This window comes from Armigeres subalbatus, chromosome 2 (genome assembly GCF_024139115.2).
Source record: "Armigeres subalbatus isolate Guangzhou_Male chromosome 2, GZ_Asu_2, whole genome shotgun sequence".
NCBI lineage: Eukaryota > Metazoa > Arthropoda > Insecta > Diptera > Culicidae > Armigeres > Armigeres subalbatus.
The window spans coordinates 278,204,410-278,226,948 of NC_085140.1; the positions used below are offsets into that span (position 1 = coordinate 278,204,410).

At 47.7% G+C, this 22,539-nt stretch overlaps 2 protein-coding genes across 2 annotated transcripts in view; one reads left to right on the forward strand and one right to left on the reverse strand.

The window, feature by feature from the left end:
• Nucleotides 1–22,539, reverse strand: part of LOC134212290 (neural cell adhesion molecule 1-like) — a 1,103,894-nt gene that overhangs the window by 960,062 nt on the left and 121,293 nt on the right. The window lies entirely within an intron of this gene.
• LOC134216407 (proton-coupled folate transporter-like) lies at nucleotides 172–2,646 on the forward strand. The gene is made up of 8 exons (XM_062695301.1): nucleotides 172–347; nucleotides 409–661; nucleotides 720–833; nucleotides 1,248–1,496; nucleotides 1,568–2,055; nucleotides 2,121–2,247; nucleotides 2,304–2,460; nucleotides 2,524–2,646. The coding sequence occupies exons 1-8, from the start codon at nucleotides 213–215 to the stop codon at nucleotides 2,618–2,620; spliced, it is 1,620 nt and encodes a 539-aa protein (XP_062551285.1). The 5' UTR covers nucleotides 172–212; the 3' UTR covers nucleotides 2,621–2,646.

Genomic DNA, 22,539 nt, shown 5'->3' on the forward strand with positions numbered 1-22,539 from the left:
AAAATAAAAAGGAAGTGCTTATACTCATTTAGGGGGATACAAGTTGAAAGCTTTCGTTGAGAACTTGATTTCGGTACACAGATCCATAAAACTGAGCACCAGAGGGTTTATAAAATAAAGGTGGCTCGGTGCGTAGTGCGGATTACAATTCGCGTGATTTAGTTTGTAAATTGGCGCTTTAGGAAGAGATTCACATCGGGCACACGATCAACATGCCAGAGGTGACTGAAACAAGAGTCAGTCAGTTGAAGAAACTCTTATCACTAATAACGATTGAACCGGTGATCATATTCTTCCTATTTGGAGTTGTCATTTCGACTGGCTTGAGGATCTTTGAACTTGAAAAGGTACGCGTCTTAACGATTTAGTTTGTGCAAATTGACCAAATTGGCTAATTCAATTTATTAGGCATGTGCAACGAAGTCAAACGTCGACCTAAAGGTGTGCGAGTTCTTCCCTCGCTTGGAAGAGAACAACCTGTGCGAAGATTTGTCTATTGAGAGCTTGAATGAATCATCAGTGGTGACGGTGGCTGCCGGAGATGTTTACAGTGTGGATAACGATACTAGTCAGGTGGATGAGTTCAACCGTTTAGTTTGTTCTGAGAAAGTGAAATCCATCCAAGAGGTGACATTTTTGAACTCTTATAGGACTATTATAAGTACGAAGAAAACTGACTTTTCGAACGGGGTCAAATATTAAACATAATTGCTTTGCAGCCGGATTGGTACAAGCCGTAGTGTTGCTGTTTGCAGGTAGCTGGAGCGATCGGGCTGGTCTGAGAAAGCCATGTATTTTAATTCCGATTGCGGCTGATACGCTCGGTGTGTGCGGTGAGTATATTTACTAGATTTACTATAGTGCTGAGCTATAGTTTTAGGCCTAGTACATTTCCAACCGAGAGATCAAAAAAGCGTGAATTGCAAACGCAACCAGAAATTCAGAAATCCTTTGACAATTGAAATACTAATTTAAAAAAAGTAATTAGGGTTTGGACTATGAAGTAAAGAATCTGTGAAGTAACCAATTGGCGGAATTATGAAGAGTAATACTAACTCGTATTCATTCATAATCAATTTAATGCATAATCTATATTTGATGAAATACGGAATCTATATCTCTATAGAAACAATAATTTAAAAAAATCGGTTTTATTTCTCAAATTGGCTCATGCCTGTCATTTAGTCGTATTTGACAAAAAGACAAGCTTCTGAGACTCAACATTATGATTTTTTTTAATATTCCAGTACTCATCACATCAGCCGTCTTCATGCGAGAAATACCCCTGGAAGTCACCGGAATACTACCACAATTGATCAGCTCCCTGAGCGGAGGAACCCCACTAGTTGTGACGGGAATCTTCAGTTACCTTACGATTGTCACCACGGAATCGGATCGAACCTTCCGATTCGCCTGTGCTACCGTGGTGATTGCTACCATTCCCATTCTGGCGAGCTTCTTCAGTGGCTACATATTTCAAGCATTAGGATTCATTAGTAAGACTATTGATTTAACCAAAAACAAGCATTGCGACAAGGATTTCATTTCAGGTCTTCTCAAATTTCAGAATTGTGTCTGCTATGCATGGTGACAAACACACTTGGGCTGCTCTACGGATTGTTCATTTTGAAAGAACCCGTCAGAGTGGAACCTACAATCGATGAAAATGCTATCCACAAATCTAGCAACGTTGAAAATGGGTCCCTTCCATCACCCAAAACACTGCAAAAAGCTTGCGACACAAGCCTCGTAACGGATTGCGTCCAAGTGCTCACCAAAAAGCGAGACTACAACATCCGTGCAATACTGATCCTTACGTTGGTGGTGTTTTTCATCAACTTCGGAGCTGCAGGAGATGCGGAGTCAGCTCTGAACATCGCCATTCTCAAGTTCAACTGGATCTCCAATCTGGGCACATGGGTGGCGTACGATCTGCTGTCCACTCTGGTGGGAACAATGCTGGCGATGGGCGTGTTGAGTAAATGTTTCGGTGTGTCCGACTATCTGATCTGTGTGTTCTCGGTTTGCTTCACATTGGTAGCGAAACCGATTATGGTAAACCGCATTCCATTCCAAGGATGTTTGCTTGGTAGTAACTTGCCTGTATCAAATATTTTCAGGCATACGCAGCAAGTGCAGTCAAACCATTCATGTATTACGTTGCCACATCCATTGACATTTTCGAGGGAAGCAAAGCGGTGGCAATCCGCAGCATTGTTTCCAAGCTGGTAGAAGAAAATGAAATCGGTAAGTTGATGGTCGAGATGTTGGAAAATCAATTATTAATCAATATTTAACTCCAGGAAAAATGCTTTCCATTTTGGGAATAGTCGACTCTGCTCAAGCTGTGATATATCCAACAATCTATAGTGCAGTATTCCTCGAGAGTCAAAACGTGTTCATCGGGTCCGTGTTCCTGTTGAGTGAGGCTTTCCTGTTGGTATCTTTGGGATTCTATTTGTGAGTATTAGTGGTTTGTAATGTGGCAAACATAATGATTGAAAATGCTACCAATTTATGCAGGTCGCTGTATGTGATGTCAAGGAAGCTCAACCGCAAGAAAGAACTTCACAGTAGAGAAGGCATAGATAATACAGCAGTGGATGTGACCTACGTGTGATTAAGAATTAAAGTGGGTTCGTTTAGTATAGCTGAGGTGTTTTAATTCACAAGAAATCTGTACATTAGATGATCCCAGTCAATGTTGCACCAAGTCTTTCGAAGGTTGATCATGTAGTGGTTGGAAAACTATCTTCGTGTCAATACTTTACATCAGAAATTTATTTTTGAATTATTGAATTGGAAGTCGTTTGCCTTCGCAATTTTGAACGAGATAGACAAGTACACGGATACAGGAGTTTGCAGTAGCCATCGAGCAAGTGAGTACATGGCGTGTTTCAGTGTCGCGAAAATGGTAAATTATCTATACGGTGTTCGGTGGCTCATGAGTTCGCAGTAGCCATCGAACAAGTAAGTGCGTGTTTCAATCGATGCGAATATGATAAATTATTTATCTGGTGCTCGGTGGCTTATGTCCATGTATTGCGCTTTGCGACGGTCGTAATAAGCGCGATCTTCAATGGTTTGCAGTAGCCATCGAGCAAGCGTTGTGCAGTGCATGTTTTAGTCGTCGCGAAATAGTTAAGATATCGAATCAGTCTTCAGGAAAATACGTAAGACACGCGTTATTTTTCCGTTTTTGTATCATCATGAATATGGCGTTGTTCAAAAGAAATAATTAGTCGCTTAACAAGGTGATTTCCAATATATTTCCTTTCCAACTAACATACTATTCCTTTCCAGTGAGCTCATGGAGATGCACAGGATTCTTCGGTCTCTTGTAGCAATGAGTGTCGAACTAATTTTCCTCCCCTTATACTAATTGACTGTGAGGACGTGGCCGGCATCGTTATTGGTCTTGAATTAAAGACACTCCGAAGCATGTACAGTGAGAATAGCTTTCTAGTCCCGAGAAAACTATTCAATTGGTGAGCTGTGCATTATTTGTTGTTTCTCGGCCAATCACGACTAGCAACTACGATGGGTACAGTCAATCAAGCTAAACTAAGCTAAGCTAAGATAGATAAGTAAACGGATAGCCGAAACATTCATTCGCTTTTACAAGGGTGCACATTCCACAACATGCTTCAAATTGGCTGCAGGGCTGAAAATAAGTTCAAGACTCCGTGAAACAAATGGAAGTGACAATACCAACGGAAGATTCCAAATTTCACGTAATTCCATTGTTCTGCCTCTCTCCGGAGGGTCCTCCAGGAATTCCTTCCTCCGGAAGTTTCCTCCTCAGGAAGTTCCTTCAATAATTCCTGCTTTCAGAAGTTCCTTCAGGAATTCCTGCTTTCAGAAGTTGCTCCAGGAATTAATCCTTGCGGAAGTTGCTCCAGGAATTAATCCTTGCGGAAGTTGCTCCAGGAATTAATCCTTGCGGAAGTTGCTCCAGGAATTAATCCTTGCGGAAGTTGCTCCAGGAATTAATCCTTGCGGAAGTTGCTCCAGGAATTAATCCTTGCGGAAGTTGCTCCAGGAATAAATCCTTGCCGAAGTTGCTCCAGGAATTAATCCTTGCGGAAGTTGCTCCAGGAATTAATCCTTGCGGAAGTTGCTCCAGGAACTAATCCTTGCGGAAATTCCTCCGGAAGTTTTTCCAGGAATTCATCCGGAAGTTCCTCCAGAAATTCCTCCGGAAGTTCCTCCAGGAATTCCTCCGGAAGTTCCTCCAGAAATTTTTCCGGAAGTTCCTCCAGGAATTCATCCGGAAGTTCCTCCAGAAATTCATCCGGAAGTTCTTCCAGGAATTTCTCCGAAAGTTCCTCCAAGAATTCTTCCGGAAGTTCCTCCAGGAATTCCCCCGGAAGTTCCTCCAGGAATTCCTCCGGAAGTTCCTCCAGGAATTCCTCCGGAAGTTCCTCCAGGAATTCCTCCGGAAGTTCCTCCAGGAATTCCTCCGGAAGTTCCTCCAGGAATTCCTCCGGAAGTTCCTCCAGGAATTCCTCCGGAAGTTCCTCCAGGAATTCCTCCGGAAGTTCCTCCAGGAATTCCTCCGGAAGTTCCTCCAGGAATTCCTCCGGAAGTTCCTCCGGGAATTCCTCCGGAAGTTCCTCCAGGAATTCCTCCGGAAGTTCCTCCAGGAATTCCTCCGGAAGTTCCTCCAGGAATTCCTCCGGAAGTTCCTCCAGGAATTCCTCCGGAAGTTCCTCCAGGAATTCCTCCGGAAGTTCCTCCAGGAATTCCTCCGGAAGTTCCTCCAGGAATTCCTCCGGAAGTTCCTCCAGGAATTCCTCCGGAAGTTCCTCCAGGAATTCCTCCGGAAGTTCCTCCAGGAATTCCTCCGGAAGTTCCTCCGGAAGTTCCTCCAGGAATTCCTCCGGAAGTTCCTCCAGGAATTCCTCCGGAAGTTCCTCCAGGAATTCCTCCGTAAGTTCCTCCAGGAATTCCTCGGGAAGTTCCTCCAGGAATTCTTCCGGAAGTTCCTCCACAAATTCCTCCGGAAGTTCCTCCAGGAATTCCTCCGGAAGTTCCTTCAGGAATTCCTTAGGAAGTTCTTATAGGAGTTACTCCGGAAGTTCCTCCAGGAATTCGTCCGGAAGTTCCTCCAGGAATTCCTCCGGAAGTTCCTCCAGGAATTCCTCCGGAAGTTCCTCCAGGAATTCCTCCGGAAGTTCCTCCAGGAATTCCTCCGGAAGTTCCTCCAGGAATTCCTCCGGAAGTTCCTCCAGGAATTCCTCCGGAAGTTCCTCCAGGAATTCCTCCGGAAGTTCCTCCAGGAATTCCTCCGGAAGTTCCTCCAGGAATTCCTCCGGAAGTTCCTCCAGGAATTCCTCCGGAAGTTCCTCCAGGAATTCCTCCGGAAGTTCCTCCAGGAATTCCTCCGGAAGTTCCTCCAGGAATTCCTCCGAAGTTCCTCCAGGAATTCCTCCGGAAGTTCCTCCAGGAATTCCTCCGGAAGTTCCTCCAGGAATTCCTCCGGAAGTTCCTCCAGGAATTCCTCCGGAAGTTCCTCCAGGAATTCCTCCGGAAGTTCCTCCAGGAATTCCTCCGGAAGTTCCTCCAGGAATTCCTCCGAAGTTCCTCCAGGAATTCCTCCGGAAGTTCCTCCAGGAATTCCTCCGGAAGTTCCTCCAGGAATTCCTCCGGAAGTTCCTCCAGGAATTCCTCCGGAAGTTCCTCCAGGAATTCCTCCGGAAGTTCCTCCAGGAATTCCTCCGGAAGTTCCTCCAGGAATTCCTCCGGAAGTTCCTCCAGGAATTCCTCCGGAAGTTCCTCCAGGAATTCCTCCGGAAGTTCCTCCAGGAATTCCTCCGGAAGTTCCTCCAGGAATTCCTCCGGAAGTTCCTCCAGGAATTCCTCCGGAAGTTCCTCCAGGAATTCCTCCGGAAATTCCTCCAGGAATTCCTCCGGAAATTCCTCCAGGAATTCCTCCGGAAATTCCTCCAGGAATTCCTCCGGAAATTCCTCCAGGAATTCCTCCGGAAGTTCCTCCAGAAATTCCTCCGGAAGTTCCTCCAGAAATTCCTCCGGAAGTTCCTCCAGAAATTCCTCCGGAAGTTCCTCCAGGAATTCCTCCGGAATTTCCTCCAGGAATTCCTCCGGAAATTCCTTCAGGAATTCCTCCGGAAGTTCCTCCAGGAATTCCTCCGGAAGTTCCTCCAGGAATTCCTCCGGAAGTTCCTCCAGGAGCTCCTCCGGAAGTTCCTCCAGGAGCTCCTCCGGAAGTTCCTCCAGGAGCTCCTCCGGAAGTTCCTCCAGGAGCTCCTCCGGAAGTTCCTCCAGGAGCTCCTCCGGAAGTTCCTCCAGGAGCTCCTCCGGAAGTTCGTCCAGGAATTCCTCCGGAAGTTCCTCCAGGAATTCCTCCGGAAGTTCCTCCAGGAATTCCTCCGGAAGTTCCTCCAGGAATTCCTCCGGAAGTTCCTCCAGGAATTCCTCCGGAAGTTCCTCCAGGAATTCCTCCGGAAGTTCCTCCAGGAATTCCTCCGGAAGTTCCTCCAGGAATTCCTCCGGAAGTTCCTCCAGGAATTCCTCCGGAAGTTCCTCCAGGAATTCCTCCGGAAGTTCCTCCAGGAATTCCTCCGGAAGTTCCTCCAGGAATTCCTCCGGAAGTTCCTCCAGAAACTCCTCCGGAAGTTCCTCCAGGAATTCCTCCGGAAGTTCCTCCAGGAATTCCTCCGGAAGTTCCTCCAGGAATTCCTCCGGAAGTTCCTCCAGGAATTCCTCCGGAAGTTCCTCCAGGAATTCCTCCGGAAGTTCCTCCAGGAATTCCTCCGGAAGTTCCTCCAGGAATTCCTCCGGAAGTTCCTCCAGGAATTCCTCCGGAAGTTCCTCCGGGAATTCCTCCGGAAGTTCCTCCAGGAATTCCTCCGGAAGTTCCTCCAGGAATTCCTCCGGAAGTTCCTCCAGGAATTCCTCCGGAAGTTCCTCCAGGAATTCCTCCGGAAGTTGTTCCAGCAATTCCTCCGGAAGTTGCTCTGGAAGTCCCTCCAGGAATTCCTGCGGAAGAATTTCTCCGAAAGATTTCCCAAGCACTGCAGCAATAGTTCCTCCAGAAATTTATCTCCTTCAGATACTTTTGCAAAAGTCAATACCGGAATTCCTCTGGAAATTTTCCTTCAGAACTGCTTTAAAATTTCCTCTGGAATCTAGAAATTCCACTAGCAGTTACTCCAGAAGTTTCGTCATGTTTTATTCAGAAGTTTATCTGGAAACTGCCTCAGTATTTTTCACGAACACTCCCATAGAAATTCCATCAGCAATGCATTGATAAATTCCCCTGGAAATTCCTCTTGAAAATTTTTCAGTAGACTCGACTTTTCGAGTCAAGTACGAGACACTGAAAACGACCACACAGTTATACGTATACGTATCTACAAAGATACCAAAACGTAGTGGAATTAAATGGAAAGTATTTAACTCGTCTTAGACGGTTGATTTTTTCTGTTGAACACATTAGTTGATCGAAATAGTTTGAATTAAGAACACAATCGTCATTCCAAAATCCTAAGCCAAAATCAATTTAAAAATATCCGTGGAATTTATATCCTCACCAAATATTTGATTTGTCAGCGAAATGTCTAACGCAGGTATTATCGACGCGTTCAAATTCAAATGCAATCAGTTCAGAATGGTTATCATTGAGAGTAAAGCTTTCTTGCAGACTATGCTAAACCGTTTTGAAAAAATGTAGAAAACACCTTAAAAAACCTAGCCTTTCTCGTGCATCGGATATGTATACTAAAAAAGACTTGATTGAAATTGTCTTAGCGTGTTTTATTATGAATTCCATATTTTTGACCATAACTTTGGATCCCATAGTCCGATCTGGCCTTTTTCTAAAGAAATCATTGGGAATCCCCGTCAAATGGAACCTGTTGCGAGTAAATCGGTTAAGGATAAGTGTAAAAAAAAGTGAGTTTTCTTTACGCACATATTTACATACACACGTACTCACGGTCATCACCTCAATTCATCGAGTAGAGTCGATTGGTATATAACACTATGAGACTCCGGGCCTCCTCTAAAAAGTTTGCTTTTAAAGCGAACATATAGCCTCTAAGTATACTTTGTATACGAGAAAGGCAAAACCATTCCAAACTATTGCTCTGTACATCGCTTTGTAACACTTGCTGAAGTAGATCGACATTTTAACAGCTGTCAACATCTTCTAGGAACAGTTGGAAAAGTCTCGGTTGACGAATTATCGACCAAGGTCAAAGAATCCAATAAAACGCAAGGCTTGCTAAGGTTTGCTAACACGTTTAGCTTGGAATTTGTATGAATCTTCAGTTCTTCCATCAAATCAAATTTTTCTAATCTAAAGTCAACCTTATCTAGAAGTACTTTTTCTCCCAAAAACTTCTCTAACGGTTATCTCAGCTCTTCGGAAAAGCGATTCATAATAGGTTACTTCAATCTGTCATTAAAAACAACATCTTGCTAGATCAACGAACTGTTTGAATTCCAGAGTGGTTTTTCAGTTGTCCATCAAGCTGACCCTGAAAGCATAAAGGCAACAAATTCTTCAACCCTAGACTCAATGAAATAAATTAATACCAATGTGAAAATTGTTAAATCATGGCACAATGTTCTTGAAATTTCTATCTAAATATTAAATAGATCAAACAAATCATTGAAGTATTTTAAAGCAGAAGGGGTATTATGGCCGAGCTCTCAAAATGTTAAAACGTTTGTGGCACGTTTTGTATTAATATAAATATGGTTCAGATAGGTAGAGCGCCGTACTCAGTATGGTAAAAACAGGCGCCGAACAACTCGAATTTTGATTTCCAGAAAGAAAAGGCCACAGTGTGATGGAACAGCTGTCGTGCGCTAATTACACACGATACTTCTACGATGAAGTGAGAACTTTAATTTTAAAACATTTTTGGTGAAAGGTTCCATCCATACTAACAGCAGTGATGTGCCTCGGTATGCTCCACGCCGTTGTTGTAGTCCATATCTTCGTCGTTAGGCAGAGCTCAATTTCAGTGCCTTCACGTGAAAATGCTTCCGGTCGTGACGCTCTCCAACTCGTTGCTTCCATCACCTCAACCGTTATTGCTCTTTGGCGAACGTACATTAGTATACGACCGTTCCGGCCAAATATAATGAACCATGCAAGATGCGATGATTACCGCAGGCAGGCAGGACATTAGGGTGGCTCCCTATACCCACATATATAATGCATAGATTTCATCGAAATGGGACTGACGCCGGTTCGCGTAACCGTGTTGCGCCACTCCTTCGTTACGCAAGAAAGTAAACTCACTTTCATGCGAACCGCTGCTGCGGCGAAATATGCCAACGGAAATAGTTTTATGAATATTAAATGGTCCCGCTTTCCGCGTCGGATGCCAACAACCACTAGCTGATGTGCTCGCGCGTGTCCATCCGTTCCGTCCTCGTCTGCCGGTCGGGTCCGTTCGATCCTTATTCGTTAAGAACGCCGTACGCCAGAATGGATGATGGTAGGGTGGCTGTCGCGGGACTTCCGCCACGCGAATATTGCCCGTTTTGTGCGCGGACGAAATCGACGGCTGGAACGGAGTTGCTGTACTATGGGACGCACATAGAACGTAAGAACCGACAGAAGCAATATCACAGAGACTACAGGCAATATATCCACATTTTCTACAACAGTCATACAACGATGGGAAGTATTTTTCTCTGGAAGTCCAAAACAAAATATTTTAAACTCTTACTGTCTATTTGTATTATATTAATAGGAACAATATAATCGTTTTTATGAAGTAGTATCTTTTACTCAATTCTGAGTATGAGTAAATGTGAGTCGGATTCGATGCAATTTTGTGTGGGTCAAGCTTAGCGTGTTCGGCGATGAATATCTATTTTGCGATGGCTGTTCTAGTTGTATTCATGAAACTATTACTTAAAGGGAAGGGTCCCATCACCAATTTATCACTCACTACTTTTTAAACTATCAAAAAACTATTGTCTACATCCAACTAATAGTAGCTACTTTTTCAAACATATTTGTACGATTCCTATGCGGATACTAGGGTAAACGTTCCGATAGTCGTGGGTATTTCTATGGTTGGTGACACGGTTTTCAGAGAATTTACAAATTAAATCCAGCAACCAAAATTGCCGTACATTTTATAGTTGCTACTCCCTGGTTGACATTGTGCAATTGCAATTGCACAATGAACCAATGGATGGGTCATGGGATTTTGGCTATCCAACCTCAATGGGCACAATCCAGCAATTCGAGTAGTTTTAAATGGTCCACAACGGCCCTAGTCACGTTCTTACGGTTTATCGGGATGGGAAGAAATTGTTGATGCAGTCATTCGCTCTTTGCGCTTGCCACAAGTTCATGCGGAATTTTATTGGAATCTGGAGGTTTTAGGTAGAGGTTCTTCTTGGTTAACGAGTTGCCAATAGGATAGGAATGAAAGGCTAGTAAAATCGAATTTGATGCCGAAACGAGCTTTTGATTGTTTTGAATTCTAACCGTTACTGCTATAATAAGAAAAGTAGTATTATAGGTATAGCATAAAAGATGGAAAAGGTATGAAATTAGTTTCCAGTTTCCACGGCCTTCTGCGTTCGAGGCAAAAGCGGTAACTGCATGACTCCCAGTCCCGAGCCCGTCAGTGTTTTTTTTCTTGAGCGAGGGTAAACGGAAATCTGCAACCAGACACCTGAGGAGGTAACTCAGGTAGTGTGGGGATGGGTATGTCATGTAACTCTTACCCGACCCACTAAAACCAAAACCCTTTCGCCAGTCCGTACCCCCGGCCCGCAATTAAGCAATACAGCAGAGGGGACTATTGAGAACGCTCACGCCTATGCTAACGCATTTGACGTTAATACACACAACATCGACTTCAAGGGTGGTTACCTCACCACCCGTCGATCGCAAGCTATGATAGTAACCTAGCGGTCCGTATCATAATCTCACGTTGGAGACGAGCACCCCGACAACAACCACCGCGCATGAACCGCAATGACCTCTATATGTACATACTGAGGTCCCCGCAGCCCACCCACGACATGTTGGTTGTCGGGGTGAGCAAAGTGTTCAGTGCATCACATGCGCCCTTACTGCACTCGTTGGTTTTGTTCAAGACGCCACCACCGCTTCAATTTCGACATAATCGGTTGAGATGCTGTGTTCACCGCATTCCATATAACTTCCTCCCGGCACATCCTCTCGACGAGGTTGTCCGGGGTTGTATCCATACCGCTAACAAGCAGCATGGCATTGCGTTCTACCTCGAATCGCAGGCATGCGAACATCACATGCTGTGCCGACTCTACCTCACCTACACATTCAGGACACTCCGCAGAATCTGCGAAGCTAAACCTGTGTAGAAATTTTTTAAAGCAACCATGTTCAGACATTCAGACAACACCTGTGTTAGGTGGAAGTTAACTTGACCATGTTTCCTATCAACCCAGTTTGACACATCCGGAACTAGTCTGTGGCGACCTTTGACTGCGGTGTCCCATGCTCTTTGCCATTTTAGCAACGAGGCTGCTCTCCTGACACGTCGCACTTGCACCGTGTCCCTTTCGTTGTAGCACTCCACATCTTCCTCTAGAAGTATGTCAAGCTATAACGCACACCGCCTCATATGATATGGTGCAATATGCGCTCGCTACACGTAGGCACATCAGCCGGTGTACTCTGATCAATGTCTTTACATTGTGCTCGGTCTTTAGTGCTACGGCCCATGCCAGTACGCCATAACGGATGATAGACAATGCTACGCCAGCTATCAGCCTACGCACTTGACTATGCACCGCCGATCTGTTAGACATCATTCGTGATAAAGATTTTATCGCCAATGAAGCCCGCTGACATGCATAATCGACGTGGCTCGTAAAATTGAGCTTATCGTCGATCATCACGCCCAGATGCTTAAGAGACCTCACGGAGTTAACTGTGCAGGTCCCTACTCTTATCCTCGCTTGCTGCAACCCATGGCGGTTATGCACCACCACGACTTCCACGACTCTGTCAATCGCGTATGAAGCCTTCAGTCTGACTTCGTCGAGAGTGTCTCCTGTTACCTTTAGCATTACGTCATCCGCGAAGCCTTCAATCTTCACACCGGCCGGGAGACTTAAGCGTAATACTCCGTCGTACATAATATTCCACAGAACCGGTCCGAGGATCGATCCCTGTGGAACACCCGCAGACACTACGATCGACTTTTGACCAGCATCCGTGTTGTACACTTTGTATAAGCCGACAATCTATTCAGGATGACACTCTCTAGCAGCTTCCCAGCTATGTCGAGTAGACAAATTGGTCTGTATGCCGAAGGGTCCCCCGGCTGTTTACCAGGCTTCGGTAATAGCATCAATTTTTGCCGTTTCCATCGATCTGGGAAGTTTCCTTCGTCCATGCATCTCACGAGGCAGCTCCTGAACATATCTGGAAGCAAAGAAGCAAGAATGGCGTGTTTAAGGGCCAGGTTTGGAATACCATCCGAGCCTGGCGGCTTATTGGGATTAAGTTTTCTTGCGGCTACGATAAGCTACTCGTTAGTCACTAGCGGTACCACGTCAACTGACTCGTACGGTGTAGCAGGCCAGTCCGATGGTTCATGCCTCGGAAACAATCCCTCTACTATTCCGGCTAAGATCTCTTGGGATCTTTCAGGAGTTGTGCTGTTGGTCCTAGACATCACTATCCTGTATGCAACTCCCCATGGGGTGTCATTCGCCATCCTGCACAGTTGTTCAAAGCAGACTCGCTTGCTACATTTAATCTCGTAGTTCAGAGCTCTGCTCGCTGTCTGCAATACCCCACGTCTATCGACTCGCTCAGCGTGTGTTCTAACACGTCACAACCTTCTTTTAGCTCTAAGACAGGTTCTACGAAGATCTGCGATCGTGTTAGACCACCAGTACACTGGTTGTCGATTGCCTGGGGGCTGGGTTTTCCTTGGCATCGCTATATCGCAGACACGTGTAGTCCGACTTTCCCAGCGCAGCGCTTCCTCCAACAGTTCCTGATTGAACTGTGAGGTGCGCCATCCGGGATCAGTTGCACCGCCTCGTCTTGTCGTACTTTTCCGGGTATACTCGACCATAAAACGTACCACCTGATGGTCGCTAGAAGTATGACCCTCGTGGACCATCCATCCTGGTTCATCCGTCCATCCTGCACTGCAGAAGGTGACGTCGGTACATGCATCACCGCTCGGTCCTCTAAACGTTGGCACTTGACCTTCGTTCAGCAGAACTATGTTCAATACCGCTAGTGACTCTAGGAGGATATGACCTCTAGTGTTAGTGAACCGGGAACCCCAGTCCACTGCCCACGCATTGAAGTCACCTGCTACAACTACTGGTTTAAGGCCAGTTAGTTTCGCCACAAGAATATCAGCTACCCTAGTTTACTGCTCTATACTCCATCTAGGAGGACAGTAGCAGCTACAAAAGTAAACTCCGTTTACCTTTGCTATGACAAAACCCTCATCGTCGGGAGAAGATATTATCTTCTGGAAGGGGATCGCCCACAAGTCCAAATTCCCACCATACCGGACTATCCGCAATCCAACTGCCGTTTCCAGCAGGGATGCTGTATGGGTCGGACAGCAAGGCTAAATCAGCTTTACACTCGATAACCAGCTGTTGTAGCAGTAGTTGAGCCGCCTCGCAGTGGTTCAAGTTTAGCTGTGTTACTTGCATGTCTGGACCCTTCTAGAGGCCGGACAGGCCTGAGCACCGGTGAGATGCCTGTTGTCTGCTCCCGGAGGACAGATCAGACATCTTGGTGCAGCCTGGCAGGTGCGAGCCTGGTGGTTTTCGGCTCCGCACCTACGGCACAGCTTATCGTGACCGTGGCCAAGGCACCTGTAACAGGCCTGACTGGGTTGGCTTGTGCTCAACGAGCACACCGACCAGCCCACCTTCAGTTTTACCTTATCCAGCACCTTCTTGGCCTCGGCCATAGGTACTTGGAATGAGGCAACCTGCATTCCCGCAAAGCCTTTGCGTAACCGAATCGCGGATTCCTGAATCTCGACATTCCACTGATCCATCAGGTCCTGGTCTCCGGCTTCGGTTATCTCATCCATGCCCTTGCACTGGATGTTCAAAACTGGGCACAGGGCTCTAACTTGAACCCCGTCACCCAGGACCTCCTCTGTCAACTTTTTATACTCGGAACTCTTCCGAGCAGCATCCCGCTTCAAGACGAGAATCATCTCGCCTTCGCGCGTTCTTCAGATGCAGCTGACATCCCCTCCTAGACTAGAGAGCTTCTAGTTTCACGACCTCCGTCCATGACAGGTCTTCCTCCCGGCGATCCTCTGGTATCATCCTTGGTGGAGGTACCATTTTTCTCTTATCCACTCGGACCTTCTCAACTGTCCGAACCGAGGCTGTTTTAGCTACTTTCAGGTCCGCCTCCTGCGTGACCTTACTTAGCTTAGGAGTTGCTCCGCTGATTGCCATCCGCCTCTGAAGCTCTGCAGTCTGGCTCTCCGCCAGCTGCATCCCCTCTGTAAGGAGACGAATCTTCGATTCGGCCTCCTTCGAGGTCTTCACCGCTTGGCTCACCGCCAACTCCTTCTCTACAATAAGAAGGCGGATCTTGCGCTCTGCCTCCTTATTGGCTTCCAGCAAGAACTTGCATTCCGACTTCGCCTCCACGACTAGAGCGCAGAGGGTCAGTACGGCCTGTTTCAAGTCCTTACTGTAGTTGACTCGGTTGTCCAGGAAGGACATAATTAGGTCCGAAAAGTCCGTAATTACTTCCATGTGTGGTAGTAGCGGATTGTGTTAAAATAATAATCGAAGATACGAAATGGAAGCGTGAATTATTTGAATGAGATTTGAATTTCTAAATCAAAGCAATCGGCTTTCGAATAGTAGGCGCCCATTAGCACACGAATATGAGCTCGATTGACAGAACGAAACAAAGAAAGAAACGATACTAATCCGAATATTAGGTACATCGCCTATGCATCACTAGAGCTACTCGTTCTGTCAGAACATACTTGTGAGTACACAGCCCATGATGATTGAGATATTCGACGGATGTCCTAAGGATATTCGCTCGGCCACGACATGGAAATAGGACATCCTACCGACTGCGCCATGTCGTGGCCGAGCGAATATCCTTAGGACATCCGTCGAATATCTGAATCATCATGGGCTGTGTACTCACAAGTATGTTCTGACAGAACGAGTAGCTCTAGTGATGCATAGGCGATGTACCTAATATTCGGATTAGTATCGTTTCTTTCTTTGTTTCGTTTGCCGTTTCAGGTCGGTATCACCCGGCCTTACTAAGAGAATAGAATAACCAGACTACCAGCCCTCGCGTTCACAATATGTCAATATCCAGAGACAAAGTCCAATAACACGCAAGCAGTATACCATAATCAGGGTCTTACTGGGATCAACCCTGATGTGCCAGTGGCACTCCCTGGGCTTGTGCTTTTGAAGCGACACACAGTCGCTTTGATAGAGTCTGCTTACGGACATTTGTGGTTTTTTTTAGAGGGATTTAGCAGAGCCCACTGCTAAATCCCACCACGTCCTAGGCAGTTCTCCCTGACTCGCAGACAGCTGGGGGGGGGGGGGGGTCGTCAAGCCCTTGGTCGTTTGACGGAAAGAGCCATTTGATGGAAATGTAATTTGGCTGAAATCAGGGATGCCAGATGATATTTTCACCGGATCACTGTCCGACATTCTGGTTACGTGCCCGGCCCACCGCCTTCACCGCTTTTCAGTCTGATGTAGGCTTTCTTCATCCTCTCAAAGTGTCGTGCCATAATATAAATGTCGTCGGCGAAACCAAATAACTGGACGGACTTCGTGAAAACCGTACCACTCGTGTCACTCCTTGCCCTTCGTATTACACCCTCCAAAGCAATGTTGAATAGCAGACACGAAAGACCATCGCTATGCCGTAACCCCCTGCAAGTTTCGAAGGGACTCGAGAACGCCCATGAAACTCGAACTACGCACATCACCCGATCAATCGTCGCCTTCCGTTTCCGTATATTAGCTGCCATAGCTGGTCCCGATCGATTGTATCATATGCGGCTTTGATGGCGATTAATAGATGATGTGTGGGCACATTGTATTCGCGGTTACGTGAACGGTTTAACTTCTCATAGAACTTTCGCGCGTTATTAGCGCGGTTGCTTCGTCTCTTCACGGTCTCGATCTTCCTGCTGGCGCCTTTTAATCTGAAAAATCGAGTTTTGTCTGTTCCGCGCCCGTTTGTATCGTGCCTTGTTCGCCCACATTCGCATTCATACTAATCTTTCCTTTTTTTAGTATCTTCAGCCCTCGGCTGGCTCGTTTCCGGAGTCGTTTCTCTGCAACGAGGTAGTGGTCGGATTCAATATTCGCACTGCGGTGAATGCGTATGTTCGTGAAAAGAATTTACCGTCGATTAGAACGTGGTCTATTTGGTTTTCCGTTTCCTAATTGGATGATTTCCATGTAGCCTTGTGGATATTCTTGCGGGGAAAGAAAGTGTTTCGGACTACCATTCCGTGGGAGGTTGCAAAGTTTATGCATCGTTGGCCGTTGTCGTTCGAAACGTTATGCAGACTATCTGGTCCGATGACCGGTCTATACATTTCCTCCCTGTCTACCGGAGCGTTCATGTCACCGATGACGATTTTGACGTCTCGCAGTGGGCATCCGTCGAATGTCTGCTCCAGAACGCTTCTTTATCGTCGTCGGGTTTCCTTTCGTGTGGTCAATGCACGTTGATTATGCTATAGTTAAAGAAACGGTCATTCATCCTCAGCTTGCACATCCTTGCGTTGATTGGCTGCCACCCAATCACACGTTGGCGCATCTTACCCAGCACTATGAAGCACCGATTCCCAGCTTGTTGGTGGTGCCACAGCTTTGGTAGAAGCACAGAGAACAAACATGAATGCTTGAACAAAATGTCGTTAAAATGTGTTTTTTTTTTTTCTTGAGCAAGGGTAAACGGAAATCTGCAACCAGACACCTGAGGAGACACCAGACACTCAGGTAGTGTGGGGATGGGTATGTCATGTAACTCTTACCCGACCCACTAAAACCAAAACCCTTTCGCCAGTCCGTACCCCCGGCCCGCAATTAAGCAATACATCAGGGGGAGACTATTGAGAACGCTCACGCCTATGCTAACGCACTTGACGTCAATACACACAACATCGACTTCAAGGGTGGCTACCTCACCACCCGTCGATCGCAAGCTATGATAGTAACCTAACGGTCCGTATCATAATCTCACGTTGGAGACGAGCACCCCGACAACAACCACCGCGCATGAACCGCAATGACCTCTATATCTACATACTGAGGTCCCCGCAGCCCACCCGCGACATGTTGGTTGTCGGGGTGAGCAAGGTGTTCACTGCATCACAGGTGCCCTTACTGCACTCGTTGGTTTTGTTCAAGACGCCACCACCGCTGCAGTTTCGACATGATCTGTTGAGATGCTGTGTTCACCGCATTCCATATAGCTTCTTCCCGGCACATCCTCTCGACGAGGTTGTCCGGGGTTGTATCCATACCACTAATAAGCAGCATGGTATTGCGTTCTACCTCGAATCGCGGGCATGCGAACATCACATGCTCTGCCGATTCTATCTCACCTACACATTCAGGACACTCCGCAGAATCTGCGAAGCCAAACCTGTGTAGGAATTTCTTAAAGCAGCCATGTTCAGACAACACCTGTGTTAGGTGTAAGTTGACTTGACCATGCTTCCTATCAACCCAGTTGGACACATCTGGAATCAGTCTGTGGGTCCAACGACCTTTGACTGCGGTGTCCCATGCTCTTTGCTATTTGAGCAACGAAGCTGCTCTCTTGACACGTCGCACTTGCACCGAGTCCCTTTCGTTGTAGCACTCCACATCCTCCTCTAGGAGTGTGTCGATCGGCATCATTCCAGCTATAACGCACACCGCCTCATATGATATGGTGCGATATGCGCTCGCGACACGTAAGCACATCAGCCGGTGTACTCTGATCAATTTCTTTACATTGTACTCGGCTTTTAGTGCTACGGCCCATGCCGGCACGCCATAACGGATGATAGACAATGCTACGCCAGCTATCAGCCTACGCACTTGACTATGCACCGCCGATCTGTTGGACATCATTCGTGATAAAGATTTTATCGCCAATGAAGCCCGCTGACATGCATAATCGACGTGGCTCGTAAAATTGAGCTTATCATCGATCATCACGCCCAGATGCTTGAGAGACCTCACGGAGTTAACTGTGCAGGTCCCTACTCTTATCCTCGCCTGTTGCAGCCCATGACGGTTATGCACTACCACAACTTCTGTCTTGTGGTGTGCAAGGGATAACCGTCTCGAGTTGAGCCATTCCTCCACTCTGCCAATCGCGTATGAAGCCTTCAATCTAACTTCGTCGAGAGTGTCACCTGCTACTTCTAGCATTACGTCATCCGCGAAGCCTTCTATCTTCACGCCGGCCGGAAGACTTAGGCGTAATACTCCATCGTACATAATATTCCACAGAACCGGTCCGAGGATCGATCCCTGTGGAACACCCGCTGACACTACGATCGACTTTTGGCCGGCATCAGTGTCGTATAACAGCACCCTATTCTGAAAATAGCTTTTCAGTATCCTGCACAGGTAATCCGGAACTCTCAATCGGTGCAGGGAGTCAGCAATTGCTGCCCAGCTAGCATTGTTAAACGCGTTTTTTACATCAAGTGTAATTAACGCGCAGTACCTAATACCTCTTCTGTTTAAACCTCTCACTATCTTGGCCGTATCCATTACCGCTCGAATTGCTTCGATGGTAGAACGGCCCTTACGGAAGCCATACTGGTTGCTGGATAAGCCACCAGCACACTCTGTATAAGCCGACAATCTATTCAGAATGACCTTCTCTAGCAGCTTTCCAACTGTGTCGAGTAGGCAAATTGGTCTGTATGCCGAAGGATCCCCCGGCTGTTTGCCAGGCTTCGGTAATAGCACCAATTTCTGCCGTTTCCATCGATCTGGGAAGTTTCTTCGTCCATGCATCTCTGGAGGCAGCTCCTGAACATATCTGGATTGGCAAGAATGGCGTGTTTAAGGGCCAGGTTTGGAATACCATCCGGGCCTGGCGCCTTATTGAGCTTAAGTTTTCTTGCGGCTACGATAAGCTCTTCGTTAGTCACTAGCGGTACCACGTCGACTGACTCGTACGGTGTAGCGGGCCAGTCCGATGGTTCATGTGTCGGAAACAGTCCCTCTACTATACTGGCTAACAGCTCTGGGGATCTTTCAGGAGGTGTGCTATTGGTCCTAGACATCACTATCCTGTATGCATCTCCCCACGGGGTGTCATTCGCCATCCTGCACAGCTGTTCGAAGCAGGCTCGCTTGCTACATTTAATTTCGTAGTTCAGGGCTCTGCTCGCTGTCCGGAATACCCCTCGTCTATCGAGTCGCTCAGCGTCTGTTCTAGCACGTCGCAACCTTCTTTTAGCTTTAAGACAGGTTCTACGAAGATCTGCAATCGTGTCAGACCACCAGTACACTGGTTGTCGATTTCCTGGGGGCTGGGTCTTCCTTGGCATCGCCACGTCGCAAGCACGTGTAAGTACTTCCGTCAGGTCGTTACCGCTTAGTCCTGTAGTCCTACTCTCCCAGCGCAGCGCCTCCACCAACAGCTCTTGATTGAACTGTGACGTGCGCCATCCGGGATCCGTTGCACCACCTCTTCTCGTCGTAGTTCTCCGGGTATACTCGACCATAAAACGTACTTCCTGATGGTCGCTAGAAGTATGGCCCTCGTGGACCATCCATCTCGGTTCTTCAGTCCATCCTGCGCTGCAGAAGGTGACATCGATACATGAATCACCGCTCGGTCCTCTGAACGTTGGCACTTGACCTTCGTTCAGCAGAACTACGTTCAATACCGCTAGTGACTCTAACAGGATATGACCTCTAGCGTTAGTAAACCGGGAACCCCAGTCCACTGCCCACGCATTGAAGTCACCTGCTACAACTACTGGTTTAAGGCCAGTTAACTTCGCCGCAAGAGTATCAACTACCCTAGTGTACTGCTCTATACTCCATCTAGGAGGACAGTAGCAGCTACAAAAGTAAACACCGTTTACCTTTGCTATGACGAAACCCTCATCGTTAGGCGAAGATATTATCTTCTGGATGGGGTAGCGCCCACAAGTCCAGATTCCCACCATACCGGACTTGTCCGCAATCCAGCTGCCGTTTCCAGCAGGGATGCGGTATGGGTCGAACAGCAAGGCAACATCAGCTTTACACTCGATAACCGACTGTTGTAGCAGCAGCTGGGCCGCCTCGCAGTGGTTCAAGTTTAGCTGTGTTACTTGCATGTCTGGACCCTTCTAGAGGCCGGACAGGCCTGCGCACCGGTGAGATGCCTGTTGTCTGCCCCCGTAGGACAGATCAGGCATCTCGGTGCAGCCTGGCAGGTGCGAGCCTGGTGGTTTTCGGCTCCGCACCTACGGCACAGCTTACTACGGTCAGGTCCCTTACAGTCATAGGACTTATGACCGTGGCCAAGGCACCTGTAGCAGGCCTGATTGGGTTGGCTTGTGCTCAGCGAGCACACCGACCAACCCACCTTCAGTTTTACCTTATCCAGCACCTTCTTGGCCTCAGCCATAGGTACTTTGAATGAGGCAACCTGCATTCCCGCAAAGCCTTTGCGTAACCGAATCGCGAATTCCTGGATCTCGACATTACACTGATCCTTCAGTGCGTCTACCAGGTCTCCGGCTTCGGTTATTTCATCCATGCCCTTGCACTGGATGTTCAGGACTGGGCACAGGGCTCTAACCTGGACCCTGTCACCCAGGACCTCTTCCGTCAACTTTTTATACTCGGAACTCTTCCGAGTAGCATCCCGCTTCAAGACGAGAATCATCTCGCCTTTGCGCGTTCTTCGGATGCAGTTGACATCCCCTCCTAGACTAGAGAGCTTCTCGGTGCCTCTCATAGTCTTTAGGACTTCGGCGTAGCTTTATCGTCAGCCTTGACAATGATCGCTTCACCTCTATCCTTCCGCTTGCCACTCCCACTAGAAGGCGCACCCTTTTCCTCACGGGCTCTACCCTTCTTGGCGGTGGCTGGATCCTTTCCCTTGGTCGCACTCCTTGCGACCTGCTGGCGGCTTCTTTTCTCCTTTTTAGGATTCACTACCTTTGTCCATGGTAGATCTTCCTCCCGGCGGTCCTCTGGTATCTTCCTAGGTGGAGGTACCATTTTCCTCTCGGTCTCTACTCGGACCTTTTCTGCGGTCCGTGCCGAGGCTTTATTAGCTACTTTCAGGTCCGCCTCCTGCGTGACCCTACTAAGCTTAGGAGTTGCTCCGCTGTTAGCCATACGCCGTTTAAGTTCTGCAGTCTGGCTCTCCGCCAGCTGCTTCCCTTCTGCAAGGAGCCGAATCTTCGATTCGGCCTCCTTCGAGGCCTTCTTGGCTTGGCTAACCGCCAATTCCTTTTCTTCAGTAAGAAGACGGATCTTGTGCTCCGCCTCCTTACTGGCTTCCAGCAAGGACTTCCACTCCGACTTCGCCTCCACGACTAGAGCGCAGAGGGTTAGTACGGCCTGTTTTAAGTCCTTACTATAATTCACTCGGTTGTCCAGGAAGGACATGATTACGTTCGAAACGTCCGTAATCACCTCCATCGTCTGGACTCCATCCTCACCGTGGTTAGTCATCACCGAGTTAATGACTTTGGTCAGAGTGGGGCCGCGCATCTCAACTACCCCCGGCACCCCTTCCGCCCCACCTCGGGCTCCGCCATCGTCGCCCCCCAGCGATCTTTGGGGTGTCCGATCAAGGCCACTGCGCCTGGCGAAGGGGTTCTCCTTGTCGCCATTCGCCTCACCTCCTTCCTTCGTCGTTTTTGAAATTTTTAATGGGAAACTCATGTTTGTTGGGTCCCCCTTGCGGCTGCTGTCGAATCCTGTTGGTGTAGTCGCCTTCGCGATCCCATGGTTATCTATACATACCTTGCGGCATGCAGGGAGGCCATGCGAGGGTTGACACTTTCGTGTTCAGAGCCCGATCAGCGCTAGTCAGGAAGGAGCATCTGAGCCTACTCCCACTCAGCTACCAGCTGAGCCACAGGATTGTACCGCGTGCCACAAGGCCTGCCACGGTTTTAGGGGACGGAAGACAGCCTGGCCATTAGCCCATTCGCCGTTTCAGGTCGGTGTCACCCGGCCTTACTAAGAGAATAGAATAACCAGACTACCAGCCCTTGCGTTCACAATATCTCAATATCCAAAAACAAGACCAATAACATGCAACCAGTATACCATAATCAGGATCTTACTGGGATCAATCCTGATGTGCCAATGGCACTCCCTGGGCTTGTGCTTTTGAAGCGGCACACAGTCGCTTTGATAGAGTCTGCTTACGGGCACTTGTGGTTTTTTGGGAGGGATTTTAGCAGAGCCCACTGCTGAATCCCACCACGCCCTTGGCAGTTCTCCCTGACTCACAGACAGCTGGGGAGGGGTCGTCAAGCCCTTGGACATGGTCCATGCTGTCCCTACTGTCCCTGC

What these genes read in the sequence shown, in the direction of transcription:
- LOC134216407 (XM_062695301.1), top strand. Translation starts at nt 213, where the DNA reads ATGCCAGAGGTGACTGAAACAAGAGTCAGTCAGTTGAAGAAACTCTTA. An exon ending in TGATACGCTCGGTGTGTGCG is followed by an intron (nt 834 to 1,247) that starts GTGAGTATATTT and finishes TTAATATTCCAG; the next exon opens with TACTCATCACATCAGCCGTC. An exon ending in TCAAGCATTAGGATTCATTA is followed by an intron (nt 1,497 to 1,567) that starts GTAAGACTATTG and finishes CTCAAATTTCAG; the next exon opens with AATTGTGTCTGCTATGCATG.